The sequence below is a fragment of the Lichtheimia ornata genome (assembly GCF_029851405.1).
Source record: "Lichtheimia ornata isolate CBS 291.66 chromosome Unknown scaffold00024, whole genome shotgun sequence".
In the NCBI taxonomy this organism is placed as follows: domain Eukaryota; kingdom Fungi; phylum Mucoromycota; class Mucoromycetes; order Mucorales; family Lichtheimiaceae; genus Lichtheimia; species Lichtheimia ornata.
The window spans coordinates 145,484-167,384 of NW_026695344.1; the positions used below are offsets into that span (position 1 = coordinate 145,484).

General features: G+C 43.7%; 4 protein-coding genes across 4 annotated transcripts; 3 read left to right on the top strand and 1 right to left on the bottom strand.

The window, feature by feature from the left end:
* Positions 1 to 22: 22 nt before the first annotated feature.
* O0I10_005792 (uncharacterized protein) lies at positions 23 to 6,733 on the top strand (the record flags this gene model as incomplete). The annotated part of the gene is made up of 21 exons (XM_058485829.1): positions 23 to 50; positions 111 to 232; positions 296 to 553; positions 605 to 862; positions 929 to 1,133; positions 1,195 to 1,323; positions 1,385 to 1,449; positions 1,506 to 1,596; positions 1,670 to 1,726; positions 1,794 to 1,984; positions 2,047 to 2,608; positions 2,673 to 3,670; positions 3,730 to 3,784; positions 3,842 to 4,774; positions 4,828 to 4,895; positions 4,953 to 5,102; positions 5,159 to 5,387; positions 5,448 to 5,621; positions 5,679 to 6,251; positions 6,307 to 6,555; positions 6,621 to 6,733. 21 exons carry the CDS (start codon positions 23 to 25, stop codon positions 6,731 to 6,733), a joined length of 5,508 nt encoding a protein of 1,835 aa, XP_058343352.1.
* A 347-nt stretch (positions 6,734 to 7,080) lies between these two features.
* Positions 7,081 to 7,827, bottom strand: O0I10_005793 (40S ribosomal protein S18; the record flags this gene model as incomplete). The annotated part of the gene is made up of 4 exons (XM_058485830.1): positions 7,081 to 7,375; positions 7,451 to 7,590; positions 7,663 to 7,689; positions 7,825 to 7,827. 4 exons carry the CDS (start codon positions 7,825 to 7,827, stop codon positions 7,081 to 7,083), a joined length of 465 nt encoding a protein of 154 aa, XP_058343353.1.
* Positions 7,828 to 7,992: 165 nt separating this feature from the next.
* Positions 7,993 to 8,558, top strand: O0I10_005794 (uncharacterized protein; the record flags this gene model as incomplete). The annotated part of the gene is made up of 2 exons (XM_058485831.1): positions 7,993 to 8,120; positions 8,189 to 8,558. The coding sequence occupies 2 exons, from the start codon at positions 7,993 to 7,995 to the stop codon at positions 8,556 to 8,558; spliced, it is 498 nt and encodes a 165-aa protein (XP_058343354.1).
* Positions 8,559 to 10,031: 1,473 nt separating this feature from the next.
* O0I10_005795 (uncharacterized protein) lies at positions 10,032 to 21,421 on the top strand (the record flags this gene model as incomplete). The annotated part of the gene is made up of 17 exons (XM_058485832.1): positions 10,032 to 10,073; positions 10,131 to 10,430; positions 10,499 to 10,991; positions 11,054 to 11,160; positions 11,222 to 11,369; positions 11,426 to 11,571; positions 11,637 to 11,747; positions 11,811 to 12,090; positions 12,159 to 12,691; positions 12,758 to 13,043; positions 13,098 to 13,299; positions 13,357 to 13,664; positions 13,726 to 16,891; positions 16,950 to 17,055; positions 17,115 to 17,321; positions 17,381 to 21,267; positions 21,319 to 21,421. The coding sequence occupies 17 exons, from the start codon at positions 10,032 to 10,034 to the stop codon at positions 21,419 to 21,421; spliced, it is 10,425 nt and encodes a 3,474-aa protein (XP_058343355.1).
* Between the last annotated feature and the right edge of the window lie 480 nt (positions 21,422 to 21,901).

Here is a 21,901-nt window from a genome sequence, read left to right on the forward strand (position 1 = left end):
CACTTGTATATGCTAATCCACCATGGCATCCAATGAGCTCCAACTTCTCGGTACGAGTTAATCTATATCCACCCTTGCTGCAAGTATAACTGATCTGGAGCTATGCATAGAAAATGTGGAGCTAAAGATCGCCATGTGCGACACCGATGCCCAGTTTGAGCGCTGCATCAACCTGTTCCTGGCACCCGTGCTACTCAAGTTGGCGAGTCCTCATGAGCAAGTCAAAAGAAAGGTAGGTCAATGGTGAACATGGTGGTGCACCTGGATTCTGACAGGCCGTTGTATTGGAAACAAGGTTATGGAGCTGCTCTCGCATATCAACAAACGTGCCAAGCCCAACACATCTATCAAGCTCCCTTTTGATGCACTTGTAAAGCAACTCATCGATGATCAAGTATCCACCTTTGTCAAGAACTTTACGATTATCTATTTGGAGATGTGTGTGGAGCGCATGACACCCGAGGAGACCGTACAGCATATCCCAAGCTTCCTCAAAGGAATTGCTCGCCGACCTGAATCACAGCGCACAGCTATCTTTCACATGGTGCTGCCAGTAAGTGTATGGAAAAGGAGAATGATGGAATGGTATTGACTTTGTATGTAGATATTAAGGAAATGGGAGATGGAGCCAGGAGAGCAGAAGACAGCACGACAAGATGTATTCGAATTCGATCAGCATCCCGAGGACGCAGCAACGGTGTTGAAGTTCTTCCTTAATATCATGCTATACCATCCATTGACTCGATCACAACAAGAACAAGAAGGACCTATCATCTATCCCGGCCTCAGTGCAGCTGACGTTGAAAACATCACCAACAAGGGCAAAGTGACATGGACATCTAGCAAAATCAATGAAGCTAAGGTATATACAAGCTTTGAGAATAGGGGCGAAGGATCAACAAATGTCTGAAGATGGGGTATTATTCAGCTAGGAATCCTCAAGTTTATCCTATCATATATTTTCACCGATGAGGAGCGGTTAAGGATATTGATTGCTGGTGCTTGTGATGCGAATCATGAGGTGGTTTCCATGTCTGAGGATGGTATCAAGCGCTGGACAAACAATGTGGATTTCGAAAGCACCAGCTGCATTCAATCTTTGTACACCATGTACTTGGGAACAAAAGGCTCTGGTAAGTGATTGAGGCTTGTGAACGGGTTGCATCTAGCGTTGATGCTAATTTAGTATGACAGGTCCAAAAGACAGGCAAGCTCCTGCATCTATTCCAGTCAAGATCCGCATATTGCATTTCCTGTCAAAGTCGATCCTCGCAACCAACATGCCAACACAAATGATTCAAGTGATCTTTGATGGTATCTATGGTATGAAAATGACAACCATTCCTATATTTCAAAACACTTATCATTGTGCTGTTTCATGTAGGCGATTCATCTACCACCAAATTACGTCGATCAACAATGTCATTTCTTCAATGGACTGCTCGCATGGTTGGTATAAGGATGGATAGGAGGGCTTTGATACAACGATTAACGATATTTATTAGGGTGATGCCAGCAAATTGGAACGCATTGCACCTATCCTCGTCTCTGGTTTACTCAAATACATCAACGAAAATGAAGATGTCAGTGGCCATGGTAATTGGAAATTTTGGAGAAGGGTGGATTTGAATAATGGTTGTGATGCTCACCAAGATTATCTTTGGTGTAGACGCCGAAAGCATCAAGGGGTATGCCTATGTTGGATGTGGACTTTTATGCAAGAAAGGTAATCCTTATTCGGTGGTAAATGCCTACGTAGCTCCGTAGCTGACATGAGGTTTTTATGTTTTCAGTGCCCCAGGTTGCATTGAATGACCCAAAGATTCTGGAACTCTTTTTCGAGAGGCTTGAGTATGAGCACCCGAATGTGCGTACATATGTTCAAGACGCCTTGGCATCGATGATTGCGATCTATACGGATTTGGATGAAGGAGCATCAACCTATGCAGCTGTAAAGAACATCATCTTGGAGAGTGTACAAAAGGTATCTTTTTACTTTGCCATAGCTATGAGAAACGTGGATACTAACTAGGTATCAATCCATAGACAAATTCTGCATCTCGTTATATGGCTCTCAAGTATGCCAACGCTGTGTATCCCTTCTCTTCCGTTTTTGCTCGATACGTTTGCTTGCTTGGAAGTTCCTCCAGTGTGAAGAAGCTAGAGATCAAGGAAGAATCAGCACGAGGTCTCCATCCTTTCCAGAGAACAGCATCCGGTGCCTTCACAACCACCGCTGATATTGTGCCTGCTTCAGCACTCCCTGCATTTGAAGATTTGGTGACCTATCTTGATCAGCATAAGCCAAGTGACCAATACACCTATGATTCAAAGACACCCATTGTACGAGGATACCCGGTGGAAGTGTATTCAGAAATCATACGTTTTGTTCGAATGATTCTTATTTTGGAAGCCAATCCTTCTACGATATTGATCGATCAGTATGTGGAGAGCAAAGTGGATAACAGTATGGCGGATGATCCAGTGGTTATGGACAACTTTAAGAGATACATCGAGAGCTGCTGGTCTGGAGCTGATCCTAAGAAGAAAGAGGCACTTGAATTATGGTTGCGATTCATTGAAAACTCGTTGGACAAAGACCTCAAGGGTAAGAATGAGCAAACAATGTACCATTTCAACGTCATTAATGGGTTATTATTCTATTATTGCAGACTTGGTTCTTCTTACTACAGCTGCACAATCCCTCTTGGAAATCATATCGTTTGGGCCTGCATCCATATCCACTTCTTTGAAGGATCGATTGGAGTTCTTCAAGTCTTTCACTCTCTCAGAGAAACAGGACGCACGTGATGTCATGTCCCACATCTTTGGTATTGTTGCAAGCGACCCATCCATTTCTACACAACAAGTTGAGACCATCCTTGGTGAATACTGTGATTTATTGGATAAGCCTTTATCGTCCCATGGTGGTGGTATCGACGTGGATCGTGCCCACGGTGCCATATTAGCAATGGGTTTCCTTCTTGGACGTTGTATCTATCGTAAACGACAACTGCAAGTTGAGCTTATTCGACGTTGTATCCAGTGCCTTGCAAATCAATTGGAAGGTGCTCCTGGTGTCACTTTTACACTACTCGCTAGTGCAGCATGCCGAGCTCTCGCTGAAATTGGACGTATTGAGGCACTCCCATTATTGGAGAATGATAAGCGCAAACGCAAAGACGAGGATGCGGCTGACAGCATGGAAGTGGATGGTGAAGGAAGCACGTTGACTTCTCGCAAGGTCATTGATCAGCTTTCCAAGATTGTCAAATCCAGTGGCAAGGACCCCAAAGTACAAGAACAAGCAATCCTAGCTTTGGGTCAGCTATCAATTCCATACAGTAGCAAGAGCGATAATGTTACCACCGTCGTTGATACCTTGTTTGCATCGGCTGATACAAAGCAAATCGAATTGTTCTTTGCTGGTGGAGAGGCTTGGTCAATGGTGGCATTTGGTTGGAAATCACAGGCCATACAAAAGCACAAAGATATCAGCAACGTGGAGTTCCCTGATCAAAGCGATATGCAAAAAGAAGAAGCCTTCCAGAGTGTGATTGAAAAGATTACCCGCACCTATGTTACTAGCGATCGATCATGGTACAGGAAAGCATCTTGTATTTGGTTGCTATCAATCTTGAAATTTGGCAAGGATGAGCAATTGATTCAGGTAACATCATGTGACCACCCAATGTGATTTTTATTCATGTATCTCTTTTTTTATATCAGAAAAACCTTGGATTGATGCATGCATCGTTCTCGAGACTAATTGGCGATCGTGATGGTATGGCTTTCTTTTACTTTTATCATTCAATGTATTGCTAACAGAAAGCTTTACTAGATTTCACACAAGAAGTGGCGTCAAAGGGTCTTGGATTGGTGTACGAATATGGTGATGCCAAGATCAAGGAGGACATGTTATACTCGCTTGTGGGGACCTTTACGGAAGGCCGAACAATCCAGGCACAATCTGTCACCGACAACACAGTGCTCTTTGAAGAAGGCGACCTTGGAACAACACCTGATGGTAGCTCTATCACAACGTACAAGGAACTTTGCTCCCTTGCCTCTGAATTGAATCAGCCCGATCTTATCTACAAGTTCATGAACCTTGCTAACCACAACGCTATTTGGACTTCTCGTCGTGGTGCTGCCTTTGGTTTCCAAAACTTGATGGCAATGGCTGAAAAGGAGCTGGAGCCTTATCTTCCACAATTGGTGCCCAAGCTTTTCCGTTATCAATTTGATCCAAACACCCAAGTGAACCAGACCATGAAAGCTATTTGGCAATCTTTGGTGAAGGATAACCAAAAGACGGTCGACAAGTATTTCGACGAGATCATGGAAGATGTTTTGGCAGGCCTTGGTAATCGACAATGGCGTGTGCGTGAGGCATCCTGCGCAGCAGTAACAGATCTTGTACAAGGAAGGCAATTGGCACAAATTGAGCCATACTTGGAGCGCTTATGGAAAATGTGTTTCCGTGCATTGGATGATATCAAAGAATCCGTACGACGGGCAGCAACTCAATCATGCAAATCACTTACCAAGCTCACCGTTCATTACTGTGATCCCAATGTGGTGTCTGCTGCTGATGGTGCAAAGGTTATCAATATCGTCATGCCATTCCTCATTGAAAAGGGCATTGTATCCGATGCTGAAGATGTCCGCAAATTTAGCTTGGATGCTTTATTGCGTATATGCAAGACTGGTGCTTCATTGCTCAAAGGATTTATCCCTGAACTCGTGGATGTTTTGTTACAATCTTTGTCATGTGAGTGTTTTCTTTCAGGTCATTATTATCAAAAACTTACACGTTCCTTTTAGCAATGGAGCCTCAAGCCATGAACTACCTAACCTTCCATGCCGAAAAGTATAATATTACTCAAGAGCAGGTATGTGTGCCGAGATGGGATCATGGTGATAACGAGGGTGACTAAGAAGGGCTATAGTTGGATAGTGCTCGTTTGAGTGGCGCCAAGAACTCCCCAATGATGGAAGGCATCGAGCATTGTGTAAACCAAATTGATGACAACGTTATGCAAGAGTTGAGTCCTCGAATTATCAACATCATCAAAAAAGGCACTGGTCTCCCAACAAAGGTAAGTGAAAAAAGTAGTGGAGTTCAAAATTTGAGCATTGACATTGTATGTTATAGGCTGGATGTGCTCGCTTTATTGTGACATTGTGCATGAACCGACGTGGCGTCTTTGAACCATATGCAGATACGTTTTTGAAGGCTCTTAGTGGTGCAATTCGATCCAAGAATCCAGTTATCCGACGCTCTTTTGCTACTGCTACGGGTTACGTTTGTCAACTTGCATCATATGATCGATTGTGTTCTTTGGTTCGACATTTGAAAAAGCTCTACGTGGAAGAAGGCAGTGGTAAGATAGGAAAACGTTTTGCATGGCGATGATGCTCATCATGTATTTTCTTCGATCCAGATGAAGATTCTCGTGCTGCAAGTGCTGTTACAGCGGTGGATATTACTCGATTCGCCACAGACCGTATGAACTCGATTGCATCCGAAGTCGTACCTCTTATTTATGTTGGAGAGCATGATCCCGACAAGGACCTCCAAAAACTTTGGAAAGATGCTTGGGAAAATCTGACATCAGGTAATGCTGCCATAGCGGATGAGAGATCGATACAAGGCTGATATAGGATCCTTATAGGTACAAGAAGTTTGGTGGTATTACACACCGACGAGATCATTGACTTCGCTCAGCCCTTACTTTCCTCGCCATCATGGGGTACGAAGCAAACAGCGGCATTGGCTATCGCGGATTTATGTAAAACGGGTGGAAAGAATGTTGCACAACACGCCAGCAAATTGATGCCAGTGATGGTATCAACCCTCGCTACTCGTTCTTGGGCAGGCAAAGAGCATGTTTTGGAAGCATTCGTCCAATTGTGTATATCGGCGCAAGGTTATTTTGAAGTCACTGGAAATGAACCAACACTCCCGGATGTTGTCAAGATCATGGTGCGAGAAGCCAAGCGCCGTAATCGTGTTTATCAGCGTCATGCATTGGTTTCTTTGTGTACATTCTCCGAAGTGTTTGGTGACAAGGTCGACGTATTCACTCCATCACAAGAGTTTTTGACCGAGTTGTGTGAGATGGATGAAGCTGAAGCTATGGAAGAGGATGACAATGATAATTCCAAGCCATTATTGCTTATGATCAAAGCGAATGCATTCAAGGCACTTGTATCAACTTTCCGCCCACGCGCCTTTGCAAAACAACGTACGTATTACCCCACGCCTTATCATTACTACGAGATTAATCGATGTCTTAATAGGTGAGGAGACGATGGCTTTATCTCAAGTCTTGACCAAGAGCTTGGAGGGCAATGTGTGGAATGTACAGCAGGCTATTTTTGAAGCACTCAAGTCGTTTATTGAACAATGTGATCCTCAAGATCTGAATGATGCGGTGCTACATAATGTCACGGATGCATGTATCGCCCATGGTGTGAATAATCTGAAATATTCAGCTATCCGATCCGCAACCCTCGACGTTCTGGAGACCATAGTGGCTAGTGCCAATCGTAAGTCAAGATGTGAAGAATCGGTTTGCTGAAGTAATGATCTGACCATCCCCTTTTTTATCCAGTCTCGATCCAATTCAAAGCCGATTTACAGCAACAGTGCAATAGAAGTCTTGAGAAAGAGCCTCTCGCCGCATTGAAGGAGCGTTTACAGCAGCTTATTAGACAATTAAAATGATACCAGTAGTAGTATCCCATTTCTCATCCAATACATACATACCACGTATCTTAAAAAGGAGATTATGGTTGCCATGGTGCGGGTGATGGCTGTTAGTGTTGATAGCTACAAAAAATGGAATCACTATGCGGTAATTAAGTATCCCTAGCAACGCAGTAATGATGGTGATGGCGATGATGACGACGACGCAGAAATCAATATCGTGTGGCAATCCAGCAGCACTTTTTCACGAAGAGTACACAAAAGGATCCGTTTTTATTGATAATATCAACAACGCTGCTATTGACGTGCTATAAAGTATGCATGTTAACCACTATCTTAAATGAATAATGATATTGATGTTTACCTTATTTCTTCTTGGAGACACCAACGGTGCGACCACGACGACCAGTAGTCTTGGTGTGTTGACCACGGACACGGACACCCCAGTAGTGACGAAGACCACGGTGAGCACGGATCTTCTTGAGACGCTCAAGATCCTCACGGAGCTTGGTGTCAAGACCGTTGGAGATAGCTTGGCTGTACTTGCCGTCAACAACATCCTTTTGTCTGTTAAGGAACCAGTTGGGGATCTTGTATTGAGCGGGGTTCTGGAGGATGGTGACAATACGCTCCAATTCTTCGTTGCTAAGTTCACCAGCTCTAAATAAAAAGGGGATATGGATCAATGTCGTATACCTTATATATCGTGTGGTTGTATGTTATGCGTATTCGTACCTCTTGTTGAGATCGACATCGGCCTTCTTGCAGGCAATGTTGGCGAAACGACGACCAACACCCTTGACAGAGGTCAAGGCAATGGTAATCTTGTTCTTGCCGTCAACGTTGGTGTTGAGAAGACGGAGAATGTGCTGGAACTATTGGCGAGAAAAAGAAAAAGATATAAAATTGAGTCCATGTTCGAAGTCGTGTTGAAGGTGTCCATTTACCTGATTCCTCTCGGGAACAACAAGCGACTACAAAGAAATGAAAATCGATAAGTTGATATATTCATCCATCCATCCATTCACATATCCCATCCATCCATTTATCCATCCAATCTCGTAATCATTCGTTCTCGCATATGATTCCCATCTCTCATGTTCACATACCATCTTGATCGAAAAGGGAGAACCTCAGAGGGTGATGGGCAGCCGAGCCATAAGGCAGCCCGCCTGCTTTGGCATTCAAATGCCGCCACACAACCCATCCACATTAAACATTGTGCTGCACTTGTCTCATTCTTTTTCAACCGCTTCCCCTCCGCCGCCCGCCCAACCATGGATTTTACTTGTGGATGTCTTTTGGATAAAACTGCCAAAGAACCTCACTTTAAAAAGTCAAAGCATTTTGAAGATCTCGCAGCAAGCTTTGCTATTAACGCCAAGAATGAACAATTGAATGCTCAGTAAGTAGCGTTGCTATGGCGACGACGACCATCGTATCCTTGACTACTGACTATGACGATCATCAAAGTTATTCATGGTTGGTGCAAATGCATCGCCCTGTAGCAACCAGTAATCCATACGTTGAAGCCACCTTTGAAAATCCTCAAGACAAGACCCAACCGATTATTGTACCAGCCTTACAACTCAAGAATACTGAAACTGCCTACTCCCATCCACGTTATTACGTCGTCTCCCCTGCTGTGGGCACACTTGATTGTGGATTATACCATATGCGTCTCACTGCATACGCTGATTCATCCAAGCGAACTATACTAGCCGAACACGAAAATGATTTATTGTCGCGTGTCAACACTACAACCTGTTCTAAAACTGAATTTATGGAGAAGATGAATGCGGCAGCGCGCCATGCCGAGAAGCAATGGGAATCAGCCCAATGAGCAAAACCAATAAAGAAGTTCACTAGTACCACTCTATTATCAACACCGTAATTGAAATAAATGCTGTTCATGCATACCAACGCATAAGCCTCACATTTATACAAGCAAAGGAGGGAGGGGGGTCATGATGGAATTATGCAAACACTGGTATCCTATGCCATTCAAAAATTTAATTGTTCTTTGTGTGTGCGTATCGTATTCTTTTCATTGTTCCTCGGAAGGAGGGACGCTCACTATAATGAATCACCATCAGCGTCTATACAAATGCAAAAGTCGTCAAAAAAGCTGGGGAGTAAGTAATCAATGGCCGATGTAATCATTCCCAGCATGACGTGCGATGCATGGATACCGCTTATGGTGGGTGAGATGTGTACCGTTTTTGCTAACAACGGGATGAGGCTCAATGCTGAATGGTGGAGAACAAGCAGCATGCAATCACGTGAGCACTTTGATACATCATGAGCTACATGCATCTATCATTTGATTTCATTATGACTGTAAGGGTGCAGGATTTGTAATTGTCTCGTGAACTACATAATCGACGAGAATCATTTGATGATGAAGATGCTCATGTTGTATACATACGACAAGCAAATGCCAGCGGCCATTGTATCACAATCATTGCGAACGAGGGATTTGTCTAAACCATTGGGCTATTGCTTGCATTGAGATGGAGATGGTGGATGAGCTTGAGCTATTATGTATGGACGTAGCTAGCTGGCTGATCCACAATTACAGGTTCTTGTGTTACACAGATATTATGCAGGCTGCTGCAGACATTAACGTGAGCAGGTAATTGGGAGATGCTATAACCAATGCTTTGTTACTCTTCCTTTGTGTGTGAAATGGATCATTTGTGTGATGCTCAACCCCTGACTTTTTCATTGTCAAACAGTAATGATGGGGGATTCCGCTTTGGACCCATGCCAATTTTGATATACAAATTGATTATTATGGTAAATGCAAAAGAATGACTGTATTCATCGTTTGAATGGCCCAGGCTTGAGTGGGTATGTAATGAATGTTGTAGTTTATGCTATCTACGATTGCAATAAGAAGCAAGTAGGAGTTGTATAAATCTGCCTTTGTCAATGAAGATCATGCGGCTTTTGCGGAGTGGCCTTCCAACCATGACGTCTTGGCTCATCAAGTCTCTTGCCTAGCTCGGCTACAGTGGTGCTGTGTAGAAACCTTGTTCCTTTTTTTTGCTAGCTTTTCTTCACACTGTAGTATAAGCGTATTAGTAGTAGTCGAATCTAACATAAAAGAAACCATCCAACATACCGAGCAGGTAACGTGATCAATCTATTACTCTCTCCCTCCCTCTCTCTCTCTCCCCTTCTTCTCTCTGCGTTGTGTGTATTGGTAGCAGCGACGCGCAGTTGTAGAGCAACTCTTCCTCTTACTCAGCCCTGGGATTCGCTTTTTGACTGATGCCTACTCTTCTTCCATTATAAAGACACACCGACCAACATGAAGATTAAAAAGACGACCTCCAAGAAGCTTGCTCCATTGGTATTTCTCTTACCAACCATGAAGACGACATGCAACTGACAGACAACCCCAATGTAGCCACAACCGCTGCGTGACATTATCCATAAGCTTCAGCATGATGCCGAGGAGACCATTCCTGAGCTTGCTAAGCAGTTGAACGAGTGGCCTTATCGTCGAGGCGACATGTTCCACTGGGTGCCTGTTCTCGATCGTTTCGACGCCATTTTGGAACGTATATGCAACGACTTTCATCTCCAGCAACATGTCCAATCTCGAGAGTTCGACAGCAACACCAAAGCTCTATTGCTCGCCATCACTAGTATTCTCAAGGTCTTGTTTGAGCACTGCACCAACAGGAACATTTATAATTCATTTGAGGTAGGTAGGCCAAGTTGTATGATATCGTTTGCATGTTCTTACATTCGTCGTCTGCATATTGTATGTAGCATATCAACGCTCTGCTGAATACGATGGATGTCGATGTGCTTGAGAATATCATGCAGTTCATGCTCAAACCAGCTCAACGCTTGAATCAGCCTAGCGGCATGGCATCATCATTTGCACCATCCCAGGACAAAATCATCGAAATGGCTCGTAGTTGGGGATTTCCTACATCCAATCTCGTTCATCTCATCAGCAAAGATTTCATTGTCACCAAGGATATGACCACTTTACATATGCGCTTTTATCGTTCAGGCAACAATAAGGAGCAACAACAACAATCGGATGAAGGAGTGATTGATTTCACTGTCAATGTGGCACCCGACGACAATGACAAAAGCGATATCCAAGTATTCCAAGAGCTCTCCAAGCAATATGATATACCCAACGAATACCACTTTGAATTGGCACACCAAATCCAAGTCAAAAGAAACCTTGCGAATGCCACATCAAGGACAAAATTGCTCAAAATCAGAATATTGGCAATCGCCATTATGGGTAAGCTATCCTTGCTGGTACAAGATGCTCGTTGATCTAATAACGATGATATCTTCTTTCAGAGCTTACAGTCTCGGAGAGCACAGCATCAAATCAAATATTCATGCAAGAGCCGCATCTGATTGCAGGATTGGGAGAGCTGGTCCATCCCGAGAACAACATAGATTATGTAAGTGCATCAAGGCATTAATAAGAGGGGATGAAAGGTTATTGATATGTGATGATGGTAGGATTTACAAGTGTGTTCATTGCGCTCTCTTGCTGCTATTGCCGAGAATCGCCGTACCGTCAACGATGTTCTTACTGCCGTTGATGCCTCAGCAAATCATGGACTCTTTTTACGAATCTTACGTATGATTGGCAATGGGATCATTAGCGGTAGGTTTTATAATGCATTGATGGAAGCCTAGTCCTCATCTATTTTTCTTCTATAGATTATCCATGGCAGTATTTGGATGCATTATTTATGACTCTCTCCTCCATCTTGAACAGCCATTCTGGAATGGAAATGCTAGTATCAGCTGGTCTTGTACCTGTTTTGACACAATTGCTTGGAAACTCACAAGCGGTTACCAACAAGGTGCGTGGATGGTGTTTTGACATGTTCTCATTGACACAACCAACTCAAGCTGGATTATATTATAGTCGCAGTCAAAGATCATTGCTGTGCTGGATGGAATCATGCATGGGTCTTCATCGTCATTTACAACCTTTTGCAACATTGGAGGATTGGATACCCTTCTTGGGCGGATTAAGGTAGGGATATAGAATGAATATCACTCACCATGATGTTATTATTGACATGAACATGTACATCAGGATGAGGTCCTCGAATGCTTGGAATACAACAAGAATCATCCATCCACCAATCCAGAATTGCTAGAGCCTGATGTTTTTGAGCTTCAAAAGACCACTGGAATACTAGAGCTATATGACCGGATATCGGCATTACGAGCAATGTTGCGATTTTTGTGGCGTATGATGGATTCTTCTGGGACAACGGATCGATTACGGAATTTGGTTGAATCCTCTATATTGAGTTCGCTTGTATCTGTTATATCAGAGCCTTATGTGTTTGGATCCCATTGCTTCGTATCAGGTATGCCCATCCCAATGTGAGGGTCTTATGATGGTGTACATCACTGACAGAGACAATATTATATATAGCGATCAATATCATGACTACAATTATCCACAGCGAGCCTACATCCCTCACCATCCTTCAAGAAGCCAAGTTGCCACAAACCTTTTTGGACACCATATGCAAATACGACAATCCCAGTAATGATGTCTTGATGCCAGCTGTCAATGCATTCGGTGCTATATGCTTGAATCCTCAAGGAATCAACATGTTCAAGGAAGCCAATCCTTTACCCCATTTTTTCGACTTGATTTGCGACCGCGAGTATCCTTTCAATGCCGAAGAACCGGATATCATGACAGGACTTGGCAACGCTTTTGATGAACTTGTTCGACACCATCCATCATTGAAAGCCGACGTTATCACATGTATCACGACCATGGTGAAAAAAGTCATTGATTTCGGCCAATCCCAGCAGGACGACAATATCAGATCAAAGAATGAGGGTCATTTGTTGAAGACATTACCAAAGGCACACGATGAGACAACAACAATTGAGGATGCCAAGGAAGAGAAATCAGAGAATCGGCTAGTGCTGTTCATTGATAGGACAGCAAGGGTATGTATGATCGTAATTGATATGATACACATCAACAGCAACGAGTAACTCTTTATTCTTCAAAAGTTCCTTGAAGGTTTCCTCCAGAATCATTCCAATATCAGGGCCGCTATCAAGGAAGGATTGCCTGATTTGCTCCTCGATTTTTACGCCTTGCCAACCCTGCCTGCAGACTTTTCTACCACATCAGCATCGGATTGCTTGGCATTTGTTATGAAGGTGATCAACGACGTCAACATGTCCAGCACCATCCTTGAGATAGCCAAGAGAGTGAGGAATGCCAGCCAATTCATCACGGAAGATACAACGGTTCATACAAGTAGTATCCTTAAACCACTTTTGGACTTATCACGTGCGTATACTTTATACCAAAGATATACTTTGCTCTAATCATATAACACAATAGGTGATGATACCGATCAATTTGAAGCTGGCAACGCTCTCTTCCGCAAATTTATCGTTCTCCATGGCTACATTGGACTTCTTTCCGACATATCATATTCAGCGGGACTGAGCCTAGGAAGATCCTCTTCGTCGTTTGTTGCAGAACTTTTATCTGGGGAGGATGAAAATAGTAATACAATTGAGCTTGTTGGAACCATATACAGGTAATTCTCGGCGTAGTGGATTATAGGATTGGGTCAAAGCTGATGACGGGTATATAGGTTCATTATGTGGGAAAACTTCTTGCTCAAAGAATCGGTGCCTAGCTATTGGTACAACTTCAGCCAGGAGAAGAGGAATGAAAAGCCAGCGTTGTCTTCCCACCTCGCACTTGGGAATAATGGCAGCAACCATGCATCCAGCTCATGTGGCGCACACAATGATGAGAATAGCAAAACCAGTGACAGCCACCATGGTGATCTATCAGGGAAGGAGAACATTGATGCGAAGGATCCAAGGATACAAAATCTCCGCCTATTCAAGTTATTCTTGGGAGAAACGACACATTCCATCATGGTATTGCTCCAAAGTAAGTTGCTTATAGTTACAAGCATGAGAAAATCAGTTCCTCACAAAGCTTTCCTTCATAGGCTTGATTACAATGGCTTGTAGCAGGCGCACAATGGATGCTGATCAAAGAGCTATCTCATTTAAGCTATCGAGAAGCATAGCCGAGCTGCTAAAGAGGAATGTTTTATGGATGCGGGATTCTGGAAACAAAAAGCTACCCATGTGCAAGCATAATTATCGAACGGTGATGTACAGCATGATCTCGTTACTGTTCCTTGAAGATCGGCCCCAGGCGTCACTTTATACCCCTGCTGTGGTGGCATTCGATTGGCAAGGTGGCACTGATATGCTCCTCCATGACCTTGATTCATTATGGCAAAAGATCTCACTTTTACATATGGTGCCATCCGCTGAGCGTACAAAAGAGCAGCAAACACTTATCACTCATATGTATGGATCGTTGGAAGCATTATTGACAGCACTCGCATGCGTTGGATCATCCAAGTTATTACGTGATTCACCCTACACTGCCCCTATTGTCAAGCGAGGAAACAAGACATCTGATGCCTTTGATCCATATGCATGGATTATCGCTATGCAACTCAAGTTGACGCCCATTCAACAATATCTACACAGCCCTGATGCAAAAGAGTTCCCCAAACACGTGCTTCAAGTGTTACTCAAGATTGTATTGCATGCATTCAAAGGTGATGGGGAGTCCAATTTCAGCAACGAGACAGCTACAACAACGACAGCGGCTTCCACTTTTCGAATTCCACCGTTCCAGCACCAGCGTAGTAATCGAGTACCCAATCCGACCATTCTTCGGCCACCTGTTGTGGCGGATCAAAACGGTGTCCAACGACTTGTAGATATGGGCTTTGATCGTACTGCTTCAGAACTTGCCATGGTGCGATGCTATAACCAAATATCACGTGCTGTTGACTATTTGTTTACATATCCTGGTGAAACGCCTACCGATACCAATGCTTCAGAAAACACAACAACAACAACAACAACAACAACACAAGACCAATCCAACAATGAAGATGAGGATACCACTCAACAAGAGGCACCTGATTCTCAAGACATGTTTGAAAGTGGATTGGGAGATGGTGATAGCGATTTTGAAGACTCGGATGAGGAATTTAATGATTGGCGACATCAAATACTTGGCAACATTAATCGCAACCGTATGACACCTTCACGACCTACCCAGCAATCACAACAAGAGGAATCTGATACCATCGTTGGGAGCAGTGAAGAAGAGAAGAGGATGATGCATGAGCAGACACAAAAATTAGCACAAGTGCGGTCCAAAATGAAGAGTGAATTGCCAACATTACTAGTGCGACTTGCATGTCAGCGGGATGATTTACTTTTCGATATTCGTGATCTTCTATTGGCATTTTTTAAGAGTGACTCGGATGCGAAGACTGCTAGTGCTGTCATGTCCTTGGTGATTGATCGTGTGGATGAGATTCGTCAAGATGATCAGAATGAGAGTGCCCAGCTTAGCACATGTCTCTTGTTACTTGCAATACTCTTCAAGGAGCCACTTGTACAAGGTGTGATTGCCGACGTTGCACCACGTCTCGAGTTTTTATTTGGATTGCTGCAATCAGTTGATACCTCTGATCCGGAGAAACCATTACCTTCATGGTTGGCTACAGTGCTTTTGGTGATAGAAACCCTCATTTCTCACACTGATGGACCCAAACATGTATCATCCACCACGCCACAAAATGAGAACAAGAAACCAAGCAATTCGACCACACCTTTGGTTTCGGATGAGCAATGTCGAGCGTTATTGATTGATTGTATCAAGCTGCTAAAAAGCAACGACACTACACGCAATGATATCTATGCCATTTTACGGATAGTGGTGCGATTGACTCGTGATTATGATGCTGCACGTGAATTTGTGAAGCATGATGGACTGCAATTGCTCTTTGCCAAGGCTCGTTCCAGAAATCATGGTGGTAGTGGATTGCAAGGTCTGCAGGCATTCATTATTTTGATCTTCCGACATGTCATTGAAAGCAAAGCTGTGTTGGTGAAGCGTATGGAGGATATCATCAGCACATGGTTTACAGTACCTCGACCTCGTAACATGGATATACGCACCTATTTACGCAACAATGGTCACGTGGCACTACGAGATCCGTCAACCTTCTTGAATGTCTCTGGTCAAATTTGTCGCATTACACGATATGATCGACATAGTGAAAATCCACACATCAAGCTCTTGACCAAGAATAACACCATCAAAGACGAGAGTGGATCGCCAAATGAAAAGGATGCAGCCGTCCCAGAGAAAAATGAGGAGCAGCAGCAACAACAGCGACATGAGCCTGAAATAGCAGATGCGTCCATTGTCATCGATTATCTCTTGAATGAGCTTGTTCGTGCTTGCAAGGATTCGCATGATAGTACGAGTGATCAACGTTCAGCACATGAGAACGCACATTACGCATACACGGGACTCATATTACAATGTTTGGTGGAGCTTGTATCGTCCTACAACACATGCAAGCATGCATTGTATGCATTCTGTCAACGCAACAACACCAACAAAGAATCTTCCATTATGCACATGCTGATCAATGATTTGCTACCATACAATGCCGTCAATCCAAATGTGGAATCTCGGAAGCAACAGGGGCTCTCTATTTGGACAGCATCTATTTTGGTAGCCATGTGTTATGATGCTGGTGGTGGTGGTGCGAACAATGACACCAATACTACAACAGACAAAGAACGAGACTTGGATCCCATACGTCGTTACATGTTTGATATCATTGTGTGTGCATTTAAGGAGACCATTGCTTCGACCAAATCAGGCTCTTTATCAGTCAAATATGGAAAGTATCTAGCCCTTGCCGACTTGTGTCATCGCATCTTGAATGCCAGGCCAAGTGCCGGTGCTCCAGCACAACAACGAACCAAGGAGGAGACAACCATCCATATTGCTAAGCTTATGATCAACAAACAGCTTGTCGGTGTCCTCACCATGGCAATCAATGACATCGATATCGAGTACCCACATGCACGTACAGTGATCAATTCCATGTTGCGACCGCTTGAACAGCTGACAAGCTTTGGAAGCAAAATGACTACTGATGATGATGAGCAGCAGCAGGAACCAGCTTCACAAGTTATTCATGATCGCAATGCATCTCCTGATTTATTTAACGGCGAGGATGCTGATGATGAGCAAATGGATGAATTGAGCAATGAGGATGGGTAAAGTTATCGTGTGCTATTATAGATAGCTTATGTGACTAACGCATGTATCTAATAGATATGACGAGGATGGCTTTGATGACAGCACAACCGATAGCAGCTCTGATGTTCCACCTAGAGAGGAAGATGATGTGGAGGTTATTGACATGTTGGAGCAAGAAGAGGTATATGATGCATGGATTTTCATTGTGTATGTGTGTGTGCATCTAACAATTCTCTTTAGAATGGCGATCAAATGCAAGTAGATGGTGATAACGCGGCTGAATCCACAGTGCAAGAAGAAGACGATGAGCCACACATGACATGGCAACTCGAAGACTTTGATCATGAATCCATCATTCGAGGTGCTGGTGATATGGATGCTCCCGAGTCACCCATTATGAATGGTAGACGCAACTATCGTGACCTTGTTGATGTGCTCGTGGATGATGTAAGTGTGTTGACAGCTGTGTAAAATACGCCTTACTAAAACTGGATGATGATTTACAGGAACACGTGGACGATCTTGATGGACTTGATCAATCCGATTTCGATGAGGATGAAGGATCTGAAAATTTGGATGAAGTGAATGATGGGATTGATTTTATGGAAGATCGTGCCATGATGGATGGTGACATGGATGAGGATTATTATCTCGGTGGTGATGATGAACATGACACTCGTTTCTCTCGCTCACTACCACGTATTGATCTCCAGCGCTCTGAGCTTCGAAGAAGTAACCGATTACCCATTCTGCCATTGCCAAGAGGGATATTCCGACCCTTGGGTGTTAGTGCTGCAACTTCAGTCGACCAAGACCAAGTGATCAATCATCCACTATTGTCTGAAGAATACCAAGGTACCAATGGATTGGATAACAACACAATGATCCCTCGACCTACACGGCCGTCGTTTGCTGGACCTATGACTTATTCACGTCCTCGTCCGCATGGTGGTCAAAGTATGTGGCAAGCATTTGAGCACACTGTTGGGGATAGCGCAATACGTCTATTAGAAAGTTATCTCATGCGAGCTGCTTCAGGTACAAGTGCCCGACGAGGAATACAATCAAGCTCTTTGGGTTTCGATGTGAGAGGACGTGCCAATGGTATTATGCGATCATTTGAACTTGAGCTGCGTAACAATCCTCGCATCATCAACAACACCAGCATGACTCGCTCTCCTTTGGAAGAACAAGAACAACCCGACGCTGACTCTAACCGTGAATTGCTATCCATGTTGCATGATTTTCAACCAATGACTTGTGCCGATCGTTGGAATCAGGAAGCACGCATGATGTATGGAACAAGTGTGGCTGATAAGTCTCAAAATTTGCTGAATCCATTGTTGAATATCCTGGTCCCTATTGTCATGGAAGAGGAACGCCGAATGCGAGAAAAAGAGGAACAAAGACGTGAAGAGCAACGACGATTACAAGAGGAAAGGCGTAAAAAAGAAGAGGAGGAGCGACGTTTACGTGAAGAGGAAGAACGCAAAAGGAAAGAACATGAGGATGCCTATGATTCAGAGCAACAACCACAACAACCAGCAGCAGCAGCAGCGGATGGATCTAGTATGGGGCAGGATCAACATCAAAGAATGATTACTATCAATGGTGAATTGGTGGATATTTCCCAGACTGGTCTTGACGTTGAATTCCTTGAGGCGCTTCCTGATGACTTGAGACGAGAAGTTGTGAACGATCATATGCGTATATCACGTTCCAGATTGCAGGCAACAGAAACTGAATCGATAAGCTCTGAATTTCTTGGCGCTTTACCACCGGAGATACGTGATGAAGTGCTTCAACAAGAAGCGTTTAGTCGTGAGCGACGTGAACGACAACAACAACAGGAACAGCAGCAAGCAAATACGCCACTACCACAAGTTCTCAATGGTCATGCTCCTAGCCCACTTGGTTTACCTGATTCACCAACACGCCGTTTCCGCTTATCGGATGAGTTTCAACGTCTTGTAACTGAATTTGGCAGAAATGATCGCAACGGCAGCACACGAGAAGATACCCATCAACGCAAAGGCAATACACGACAAAGTACTATTCAGCTTGTGGATCGTGGTGAACTTGCCACTCTCGCACGATTGCTCTTTGCATTGCAACCTATTTCCAAGTCGATCCTCAGCCAGCTGTTGGTGAATTTATGCGAGAATACACAAACACGATGCGATCTCTTGTCATTGTTGGTGTGTGTGTTACATGACGGCAGCAATGATTTGACAGCGGTTGACATGTGCTTTGACAAAGTGATTCAATCATCATCATCATCCAAGTTGCCTGGCAACAACATGGCAACCGCCTCTACGATCACGCAAACAGCTCCGAATTTCATCACCCAACGGTGTCTTGGTTTCCTTATGCAACTCATTCAATCGAATGACAAGTCGCTTGGATACTTTTTGGTGGAGAATGATTGCTTGGCCGACTTGAAACGCAATAGCACTAGCAAAGGAAAGAACAAAATGCAGGCACCATCCAGCAAATATCCACTTTTGGTCCTTATCAGTCTACTTGATCGATCTGTGTTTGTGGACAACCCAAGTTTGATGGAGGATTTGATGCGTTTAATCTCAACGTTATGCCGACCATTCCCCGTTTTGGTGAAGAAGTACATGGATCGAGTCAACAACAAAGAATCAGCATCAAAACCGCCTGTGATTCCAGACCAATATCTTCAACAAGTGGTACACGTGCTTACATCAGGCGAATGCACCAGCAAAACATTTCAATACACAATCAGCGCTCTGTCACATTTGTCATGCTTGGATGGTGCCATGAAAACCATCATGGATGAGCTTATGCAAGCTGCCAAATCATCCTATGAGCGCGTTGCAAGCGATCTTGACGATCTCCTCGCCATTCTTAACAAGGCAACTCCTGACACAGAATTACAAGGATCAACGCTATCTCAATTCTCAGGTGCAAGCTCACATCAAGCCAAGTTGTTACGGGTGCTCAAGACGATCGATTATGTCTATTCACGTAAACCCAGCACATCATCTTCATCATCACAATCCAACGACAGCAAAGAGCAATCTGTATTGGAAGTCTATGAGGAATTGGCTCTATTATCTTTGTGGGACAAGTTGGGTGATTGCCTAGTTGCCATTCGTGAAAGAGACTACTTGTTGAATGTGGCTACGGTGATTCTTCCCCTTATGGAGTCATTGATGGTGGTGTACAAGTATGCTGCTGATCAAGCACAAGAAGGTTTCTTTTTCACATTTACGGAGCGCCATCGCAAGATCTTGAATACAATGGTGCGGAACAATCCATCGTTGATGCTTGGTTCCTTTTCTCTACTTGTGCGTAATCCCAAGGTGCTCGAATTTGACAACAAACGCAATTACTTTGTACAGCAATTACATAAACGCACATCAACGTCACGACACCATTACCCATCACTTCAGCTCAATGTTCGACGTCGCTATGTGTTCCAAGATTCCTATCATCAATTGCTTGGCAAAACAGGTGACGAGATCAAGTATGGTCGTTTGAATGTACAATTTCGTGACGAGGATGGTGTGGATGCTGGTGGCGTATCACGTGAATGGTATTCTGTTTTGGCCCGTCAAATGTTTGATCCCAACTATGCCTTGTTCATCACATCAGCTGCCGACAAGCTCACCTACCAGCCAAATCGTGCATCATCGGTGAACCCTGATCATTTGAGCTATCTCAAGTTTGTGGGTCGAGTCATTGGCAAGGCCATTTATGATGGACGTTTATTGGATGCTTATTTTACGCGATCCTTTTACAAGCACATTTTGGGTCGATCTGTGGATTACAAGGATATGGAAGCCATTGACCATGAATACTACAAGAGCCTTGTGTGGATGCTAGAAAATGACATTACCGATGTGATTGATTTGACATTCAGCTTGGAAGTGGATGATTTTGGCACAACACATGTCATTGATCTCAAGCCCGATGGTCGCAATTTACCAGTGACGGAGGAAAACAAGCATGAATACGTATCCTTGGTGACGGAGCATCGGTTGACGACAGCCATCAAAGATCAAATTGAAGCATTCTTACAAGGTTTCCATGAAATCATTCCAGCATCCCTCATTCAAATATTTAACGAGCAAGAACTCGAATTACTGATTTCGGGGCTTCCGGATATTGACATTGACGACTGGAAAAACAACACAGAGTACCAAGGTGGATATTCATCCAACTCGTCACAGATCCAATGGTTTTGGCGTGCGGTTCGGAGCTTTGATCAAGAAGAACGTGCAAAGTTGTTGCAATTTGCTACCGGTACGTCCAAGGTTCCCTTAGAAGGATTCGCACATTTGCAAGGATCAGGCGGTGTGCAGAAATTCCAGATCCACAAGGAATACAGCATGGACAATCGATTACCAACGGCTCACACATGGTAAGTAAAATCGCTTTATGTATAAGCAAAAGCTGATTGTGTTCTCTTTAGTTTCAACCAAATTGATCTCCCCATGTACGATTCATACACCAATCTTCGCCATAATCTTTTCAAAGCTATCAACGAGTGTGCAACCGGTTTTGGGTTCATGTAAAAAAAAGTTATTAGAATAAATCTACCTATATACATATCCATAATGAGGTCCTAGTTCCATTGAGATACTTTTACTAATTGCCGTTTGCCTTGGTGAATGAATGATACATGGCTCTTGTCAAAGTGGCGCGGGAAACTTTTGCGCTTGGACTGTTACACGTCCCTTTGATGCAGAGTTCAAACGCATAGTTGTACAACACAAAACCCAGCAAAAGTTTATTAAGGCACAAAGATACGCCATGATAGTGTACTTTTCATAAAGATGAACATGAAGGGTTTTCTTCCAACCTATAAGAAACAAAGCACCTGATCATAGAAAGCACCACCACGTAATCATTGTATACATAAGGGTGATGTCCAAAGGAAAAAGATTTTCTTGATTTGTTTATGTATTGGAGGTTCTTGGCCAATCAACATGATGGCCCCGGTGTTTTGGGTCAAGGTACATGGACATTGGCACTGACGTCGCCATGGTGGCACA